The sequence below is a fragment of the Orcinus orca genome, chromosome 9 (genome assembly GCF_937001465.1).
Source record: "Orcinus orca chromosome 9, mOrcOrc1.1, whole genome shotgun sequence".
NCBI classification, from domain to species: domain Eukaryota; kingdom Metazoa; phylum Chordata; class Mammalia; order Artiodactyla; family Delphinidae; genus Orcinus; species Orcinus orca.
Window position 1 is genome coordinate 15383070 of NC_064567.1, and position 9121 is coordinate 15392190.

General features: G+C 44.6%; 1 protein-coding gene and 1 long non-coding RNA gene across 3 annotated transcripts in view; one reads left to right on the top strand and one right to left on the bottom strand.

Annotated features, from left to right (window-relative positions):
- The window catches only part of CREB3L2 (cAMP responsive element binding protein 3 like 2), a 120316-nt gene extending 111561 nt beyond the window's left edge, over positions 1 to 8755 (top strand). Inside the window, exons 12-13 of one of the 2 annotated variants that reach the window (XR_007479360.1) lie at positions 1461 to 1695; positions 7261 to 8755. Coding sequence is in view for 1 of the 2 variants with exons in the window: in XM_004272161.3 (XP_004272209.1) it covers positions 1461 to 1536 (76 nt within the window). In the remaining variant the exon portion in view is untranslated. Of the gene's footprint in view, positions 1 to 1460; positions 6979 to 7260 lie in introns of those variants that run through there. The other variant, XM_004272161.3, reaches the window with a different exon arrangement.
- On the bottom strand, positions 1126 to 2001 carry LOC117202301 (uncharacterized). Its single transcript, XR_004484537.2, has 2 exons — positions 1861 to 2001; positions 1126 to 1473 (listed from the first exon to the last, which is right to left on the bottom strand). It is a non-coding gene; the product is annotated as an uncharacterized LOC117202301 (long non-coding RNA).
- Positions 8756 to 9121: the final 366 nt, after the last annotated feature.

A 9121-nucleotide genomic window follows, 5' to 3' on the forward strand; every position in this document is an offset into this window, starting at 1 on the left:
TGGTGGCTCCAAGAGTCGGGGGAAAGGGCTTGACTCCCTTCCTCCCTCAAAGCCTCACAAGTAAACATACAGTCCAGTAACAGCAGCGTACTCGCTATGCAAATGCAGCCTCAAGGCTTTCCCCAGCTTCCTTCCAACTAGAGATACATATATGTCATGCTATATGTCAGTATGTAGTTTATGATTTATGTAAATAAACATACCTTAATTATAGTTATAATTACATGTTAATATTGAAGGACACTTCGAGAGGCACTATGCCTGTATGTGTTTCCATATTGAAAATAACATACATTTGTCTCCAATTCTCCATGAGGTGTTTCCTTTAGATAGTTATGAGGAACAGTCCTTGTGCAAACACAAAGGCTTGTACAACTGCTGGGCTTGTTGTCACGCTGGGGAGATACCTGGGTACACCAAATGGCACGGGAAGGAGCGTCTGCGTCCAATCCTGGTTATACATGGTGTGGTTCGTGGTCTAGCTGAACTCTGCCTCTGTGCCTCCCAGAAATGATGCTATTCCAATGCAAGTGGGAAAGACTTTGTTTCAGATTCTTCAGTTTTCTTCCCCTAATGTTGCAGGGGAAAGTTTGTAATTATATATACTATTATATGTTTACATTATATTATACATGCATATAGTGCTTTATTATTTATTATTATTATTTATAGCACTTACTATTTCAAGCACTATGTAAATATGACATATACAGTAAATCCTTTGAAATACTTGAAGAGGTTAGACATTATTATTATTATTATTCCTATTTCAGCAAATTGTAGAGCTGCCACTAGGAGTAGAGAAGAATCAGCTGCTCGACTACTTGACTCATGACACAAATCTTTTCTCCTCTTGTCTCAGCTATTCAAGGCCCCATTGAAATCCCTCTTGTTCTGGGATGTCTTCCTGATACCAGAGCCCTCATAGCCCTCCTCTGAATGCCTAGAGTCTTTCTAGGCTGTTACATAATTTAATAATGTATTTATTTTCTGTTATATATTTACTGTTATTTCAAGTTAGTTTGGGTGTTTTTTTTTTTTAGTCTTTATCTAGAATCTTTTAATCTCTATAAAGATTTCATCTTTATCTAGATTTTTTAAAAAAAATTTATTCTAGACCAAGGATCAGTCTTTATCCTTTTATTTTCTCCCTCCCAGAGTTTAGCATAGGGGTGACTAACCATCCTCAAGAAATACAATCATTTAAAGCAATGTACAACAAATCAGTATCAAACTGCCATGTTTATCCTCTGGGCTGGAATGTCTCCTTTGGCATGAGGCTAGAGGCAGGAATGCGGATGACGGATAGGCTGGTAGCGGGAGACTTCGGGAACAGGGGAGAGGACGAGAAGCATGCTTGGGCCAGCCTGCAGAGTCGCAGTCATGGAATGATTGTGTCATCCTACCGAGCATGAGGTAATTGGTAGTAAGACCTCTTTTTCCTTCTGATGCCTTCGCAGGGTCAGCACCAAACTGGAGGGGAATGAAACACTAAAAGTTGTAGAACTCGACAGAAGAGTGAACGCCACCTTTTAAAGAGACCGTCGCCACCTCCCTCTATCTCCTCACTCTGCCTTTATGTCTCCAAACCGCCTTTGTCATAAGCTTTTCCTTTTTGCCACCTGATCTTGACCGAAGACCTGGATGTGCAGTCATGGCTTTGGATACGAGGACAGCCTGGGATTTCCACCCACGGTGAGAGAGCGCCTCCCCCCGGTCCCACGTCCCTCCCTGCAGAAGGGAGCCCGCTTCTCTCCCTCCCTGTTGCTTACTGCCATAGGAAATTATCTTAGGGTCAGGGGTGGGGCGAGCAGGCTTGTTTCTACCGACAGTGCCAAAAAGATACTGCCTGCTTCTCACCGGGGTGGGTGTGACCGCCTCTTTGAAGAAGAGCTGACGCTTGTTCGTTCAATTCGAGCCACAAAAATACCAGGATGCCTGTTGGAATCTGGCAAAGCACCGACTGACGTCCTGCCTTTGCTCAGCCTGGGTCTCTCCTGCCGCTCTGCGCTGAGCCCCCGCTGACTTGTCCTCCGGCCCTGGAGCTGGAGCGAGGCGTCCCCTTCGTACTCTCAGGCCGCAAGTGCAATGCCTGAAGGAATCAGGCTTTTCTACTCCAGGCAAACCTGCCCCATCATGTTGCTTGTAGGATTTCTCCACAATCTGTGTCCCCACACGCCCCTAGTTCTGCCTCCTTGGCTTCTCCTCCCCATTTGTAAATAGTATTTATTAGCTCGCTGAGGCTTCCCTGGGCAACCACACTGAAGACACCCGGACGCCTCCCTCCAAGCTAGCAAAGTCTTCTGTTGGCCTTTGGAGCGAGGAGGGTACCCTAGGCTCTGGGATCCCCAATCCTTCCAGGCCATGTTTTGCTTTCTTTTCTTCTTTTTTGCTGGAGCCCTATAATTATAGTTGGGAAATCTCCCTAAGCATGTGTCCTCCTGTAGAATGAACTCACAGGGAAAGATGGAGCAGTGCCTCGCTCAGGTCTGGGGCTCTGTGGATAGATGCTTTTTCTGTCCCATACCCATAACAGGGAAGGGAAGCCCTGTCCCTGACAGCAGGCGTTTCAGACAACCCTGCTAGCTTGTCTTTCTCCACCTCCCCTGACACTTCTGCTTTCCCCCTCCTCTTCTGCCTCAACACAGGAGGTGAGCCTGAGGCCTGTTCCTGGGGTCAGAGTAGGTGACATTTGTGTATCCACAGTCTTACCTTTTATAGTCAGGTTTGGCTACTTTGCAGCTCACCCAAAGAGACACGACCTAATCCCCCAACCTGCTCTTATTTTTTTTAATGATTAAAAGTAACTTTTGTAGTTTTAAAAAAAACTTTCCTCTTTCATACAAATAAGAAATGGAAATTGACTTTTTACTGTATAATGTAGAAGACTCCCCTTAAGTGTTTTTCCCTAGCTTGTAAAAGATTTCGTGTAAGAAATTTGCTCACGTTTTGTATTTTATTTTTAGTAGCAGCTGAAGCACCCTTGGCTTTAACTCTCACTCTGTCTCCGTTTCTGTCTCTCATCTACATTGTCATTGGAACCTGTACTTAGGAGAGATTATGCTATACCTGGGCCTTCTGTTCCATAGCAGACACAGGATTTGGTGTCATTAGCATTTGCCGTCAGACCTCATAAGCAGATCTGGTACCTTTGGGGCTCACCGTCAGTGATTCCTCTCTCCCTACTGTGATGGAGAGAGTTCTGGCTGGGAGACAGCCAAATTCATCTTCTTAGCACTGATGTAAAGCTGGATCAGGATTGCAGTGGTCCTGGCAGCCCTCTCGGTCCTCTGCACGCCTCTCACTGTCCCTTCCATTGGCCGGGGAGGGCTGAGACCGGCTGGGCTGTGCAGGAGGAAGGTTGCTAGCATGCGCCCTGCTTCTGTTTCTCTCTACCTTCTCCTCTCCTTCTCTTCTGCTCTAGACCCTCTTGGGCCTGGCTGGTGTCTGCTAACCATGGGCCACTACTGAACCATCCCTCTCTTTAAAATGTCATGTAATTATCAGACACAGGCAGCCTGTGTGCATGGGGAGGGAGAGGGCGGCTAAGAAGGTAAGAATATAGAATTAACTCAAGTCGTATTTGGACGGTAAGAAAGGCAAGCTTTTGTATGTCAGTGGGAGTGGGTCAGCTTACCCACCTGACGCACTGGAACCAGATCGGGTTTTTAAGTCTCCTGGATTAGGCTGAGTAGAAAACCAGCTCTTCTGAATAAGGAGGGAGAAGGAAAAGGGCCGCAAACTCCGAGCGCCTGTCTTTAGTGCCTTGAGGATTTTATTTCCTCCCTGACCTACCCTTGCTTGACGTCACTGTCTCCAGCCCTCCATACAGCAGGGCTTGATCTCTGGGAAACCGTTCTTCCCACAACTGAATCTGTGTCTAGAGACCAGGGACATCAGCGTGAGAGCTCAAATGGCCATCGTAAGGGGATCCAAGGACCAATTGCTGCTATTATGAGAAAGACCTCTGCCCTCTACTCCTTGCTTGGGTGAGTAAGGGGAACTAAACAGTTATCCCTTTAGGAGGACGTAATGGAGTCAAGAGGATGCAGAAGAATTGGATAATACCAGATTGGTTCCAAATAGTTAATGGGTGTGTGCACCTTTTCTGTTCCAGGGTTAAGCCCACAATGTCAGTGGATTTGTTTCCCTCCCCAGAGCCATCCCATAGATGAGTCAGTAATACCTGGTTAGCCCTGAAGGTGTCAAACAGTGGCAGCCTTTTGGTTTCTGAACCTCAGTTTTGGAAAATAAGAGACTGTTAGCACAACCATCAATCATAAAGAATCAATGTTAATGATAAACATATTCATATATTTTTCATTATGTCAACAGCTTTTCCTCTTTCCTTTCTTTGATTATTAGCTTAGTGGAGGAGATGTCTTGCAAAAGTTCAGAGAACACGTACTTTTTTACTGGGTGAGACCTGAGTAACCCAGACCCCCCAGTGAGGTTCTATTTACAGCTCTTGACTTTGCACTTAGAAATGGATACTGTAAATGAAAGGCCTCAGTACCAGGTTTAAGAAAGAATTTCTGTGAAGTGTTAGGACTCTGGAGCCTAGCTCACATAAAGGGAGTGTTATATAAGAATCTGACAGCTGAACTAGGTTGCTCCTTTTGGACAGGGGGTGGGGATGAGGTTTGACACCAGTACAGGCAGAATTAGATAACCTTTTTATGAATATAAATGATTTTGATTTAAAGACCTAATTTGTAGATTGTGAAAGCAGCTTTTAGCTCAACTTATTTACAAACCAACTGTGAGTACCATGTTGTTTTTCTTCCTAAATCTCTCGGTTTAGCCTGAATGCCGAGAGAGGGCTGTGACTCTCGTGTGCCCTTGGAGCAGGGCTCTTGCATTGGGTCACCTTTGTTCTGGCAGTGAGTCACTGTCCAGAATTTTTGACAGAGGTGTTTTATTAAAATTTTTTTAGCACTTTGTGCCTTCTTCCTCCTCTGTCCTCACACCAAGCAAAAGACAAGGATCAGAGGCCCTTCAGGGGCAGCTCCTCCGGACACATGTGTCACGTGAGCACGTTGCACACTCAGAGACCTCCCTCTCCCTGTCGAGGAGACAGAGCGTCCGTGCCGGCCTTGCTAACGTGGGGAGATGGGAGACGGAGGAGAAGGCACTGGTCTCCCCCTTCTCTGCCAAGAGCTCTTGTCACTAGCTCGGTTCTGTTGAACCCAGTCTTTGAGGAACCTTTATTACAGACACCAGCTCTCCTGCTTGCAGTGCAGGCAGGACCTGTGAGACAGACCAGTAGCGGGTAGTGCCCTGGTCGGAGTCATTTTCTTTGAATGCTTTTCAGCTGAGACCATTAGGAGATGTGATCGCATAAACCCCTCTGGGAGGGCAGCTACAGGAGAGAGTAGGGGGCTGTGAAGCAGCCAGAGACAGAGTTCAGATTTTTCATTCATTCATTGAGTCAGTCATTCACTCCCAAGGAAGAGTGTTGCCGAAGGCCCTAGTGAATATTGGGGAATAAGGGGACTGAGGAAGCTTCATTAATCAATAGCTCTTCAAAAGACCCATGTGCCAGCTCTCTCTCTCTCTCTCTCTCTCTCTCTCCCTCCCTCTCCCTCTCCCTCTCCCTCTTGCGCAGGCACACGCACACATGCACACTCGCACACTCGCACACACGTTCCTCCCTCATCTTGGACACTCGTTTGTGTCTTACATGTGCCTTATATTTGAATCCAGGATGACTGAGAACTACCTAGGGGCTGGGAGATTTTATATACAGCTTTGTGGTACTAGACTGAGGTGGACATGGGAAAAGGAACTTTTTCCAAAGGCTCAAAAATGGTTTCCTAAAAGTGAGCCATGATCAGATTTGCACATCAGGAGCAAAGGAAGAGTTATGTCCATTAGGAAAATCCCATCTTGCAGAGGTGCAATCACATCAAAAAATGGCCAGCCGGGATTAAAGGTATTATAAATCCTCAGAGCAGAACATTTTCTCAGCTCAGAGGAACCTGACGCATTTGAGGATTAAGGCTCCATGTCTCCGTGGACAAAGGGTCAGCACCTACCACAGGACAAGACTAGGTATTGTTTCGTTTTGTCCTTTTGGGCAACATAAAATCTGGGAATGCTTTATTTTGTCTTAGTTTCTAGAAGGAAGGGAAATAATAATTCTCAAGCACCTACTAGAAGCTGGGTGCTGTGCTAAATAAGTTAATTTTATAGAAAGAGAAAACAAGGGCAACGAATTACTATGAGATGGATAAACAGCTAAGCGATATGGAAAGTGCAGCAATTTGTGGGTCAGGTTGAGCAGATCTCTTTCTGCACGAACACGCTGTAAACTTCTAAGGTCCTCTGGGCAGGGAATGCAGTGCCTACTCCCTAGGCTGGCCCTGCTGTGTAAAGTTCAGGTTTTTGCCTCACGCTGGAGATGTTCATCTCCTGTCCGGTTCATGCAGTCGTCTGTGAGCTCCAGCTAGCAGCCTTTGCATCCTGGAAAAGCACCACGAGCGGTTTTAGCTGTTTCTCTGTTCCTCTTCCTTACGCACTAGCTGGCTGAGAACAATGAACTTTTGGCACCGTGGACCCATGGCCTATGCTGTTCAGCAAATCTCCCTTTCAGATGAAACACTGTCTGAGTCTATGAAAAACACCAGCTCTCTTTGACAAATTGTGAGCCACCCTTTTTAAACAATGCTGAGCAGACTCCAGACTATAAGAAACCATGAGCTTTAATGTCTCTGCTGACAGGCTGGGCTTTGCTGTCTTTGGTTACACGTTATACAGACCAGCAGTGTTTAAGTCTGAATACATTGTGAGTCTATTATCTGTCATATCATGCTGTTTTTTATGGCTTTTTATTCTTTATCATAGCTAAGTAAATACCAAAAAAAGTAAATGCTTTGTAGGATACTTGTATTTAGTTTGGAAAAAAATGAATGGAAATTGTTATGCTTTTGTATTTCTATTTCTTGCAAATAAAATATTTTTTCTTAAATAGTGAAAGTTGAAAATCCTGATACTCTGTTTTTAAAAGCTTTTCATATAAGCATGGATCTGCCTATGTGCGCCTAACCATTCTTTCCTGACTATCTAGTCCACCTGAAAGAAAAGCCTCAAACCAGCAATTTATATGTTATCTAGCACTGAATCCAAGTCTCAGCTGGAGGAATATTGAGAAATGTAATTGTTTTTTCAGTCAGTCACAGGAGGAAAGACAGTATTCTCCGGAGATTTATGCTGCTTGACTGCTATTTTCGTTGTCTCCTACAACTGTTCTCTAACTAGATTTCAGAACTCCATGGATTTGATTTTGCTTTCCCCACCTCGGGATGCTTGAGGACTCCTTGGACCTGATGCAGAAGAGAAGGATCCTTCCTCATGTGAACAGTTGCAGAGGACACCTAACACATATTCACGCTCCAGAAATTCTGATGAAATGGTAGATAAAGGTCAACGCACTCGAGCAGAATCATCTTTATTCCATTGCAATCTCTGTATTCAAATTTAATTTTCTCTACTCAGAGAGAGTGGGGCTTCGTTTAGCCTTAGAAAGAGTATCCAAGATGTTAGAGACTAAGGACATGGACCGTGTTTACCTGGACCTCCACCCCCCTTGCCCACTTTTTTTAATCTCAGCAGAATGCCAAACCCTTCCTTGAGCTCATGGGTGCTTTAATCTCCTGCTGCCTTTCTTCTCTGAGCACCTTGACCTTCTCTTCTTCTGTTCCTATGCAAGGGTCCTTTCCCAGTGGAGGATTTTAGTCATACACCCTCCCTCTTTCTTATTCTGTGAGCCTATAACGGAAACCTCCTCCTTGACATTCTGATGTCTTTCCAGGGGTGTGTGGAGGGGCCAAATACCCACCGGTTTGAAAATACTCTGTATTAATCGTGCCTTTGGATTTTCCGTGTTTCCAATGCTTTGACATCTGGGACCTTGCTGACTTGGGAGAGACTGCTCCTCACAGGGGTAGCCCATCACTAGACAAAGTAAAGGACTTGTCTATAAGCACAACTTTCATATGCAAGCCAACCAATCCACAGCCCGTTCCCCAACCACTTCCTTTATGGGCTCTCAGGACCTCACTATCCCCCCCAACCTAATCGCCTAATCACCATGGCGAGGTACCAGACAACTAGAAACAATTGCTATACCTCAGAGCCCACTGAAATTTTTCACACTAGCCACCCTTAAACCCGCTTTCATTGCCTTGCTTGTTCCTTTCTGCAGAAACTACAGTAAAGCCTCTTGCCTAATTTTTCTCACTCCCTCTGCCTCCCAACCAACCCTGGTGCTTCCCTGCGTGGCCCTGCATGGTGTGGCAAGCTCCCTCACCTTGGGGACTGTGAGTAACAATCTACATTTTCTTTTTTAAAAAATATTCAACAGCTTTAATTAAAAGTAATAATCATTATCACATATTTAGTAAGTACCCACTGTGTATTGAAATCTGTTAACTGATATAGGACAAATTGCAGCAATATGATAAAGCTTGTCTACTTTGGAGAAGCTAGGAAATTATAAGACATTAACTTAAAAAATACTCAATGTTTATTAGTAAATATGTTGATAATGTTCCATATTCTTTCAACTTGATTCACCTCTCTGCTAATTAATATGTAGTCGAAATCTTCTTATAGATCACTTTTTGGATAAAGGTGGACATTTTTTAAGCTTTTATTTTATTTCTTTACAAACTGTCTTTTCAATGGCAATTGTCTCCTGATCTGTTGGCCTCACCACATCTAAATAATAATAAAACGTACCTTTTAAAACACATTCCTTAGGCATCAGAACGTCAAATCAGAGTCTGATCCCAGGCTCACAGGCATTTGGGTTTCACGGATGGGCCTACGACGATTTAGAGCAACGTAACACAGATTTATTGCCTCAGTTTACAGTGATTGTCACTTTTGTTCCAGAGAAAATAAACGAGACCTACACAGGTTGATGGGGCATGTTCACGGGAAAAAAAGTAAATCAGAACGCAGGTGTCTAGAGTGCTAATCTTGTGCACAGTTTCCAGGGTGAGTCATACCTCATGTCTCTGAAAAGGAGAGCTTTCCAGGCAAGGGAACCATGGGATACAGTGCGGGGGGGAAAAGCAGGTTGGATTCAGGAGATAAAGGTTATGGGTTCTTGCCT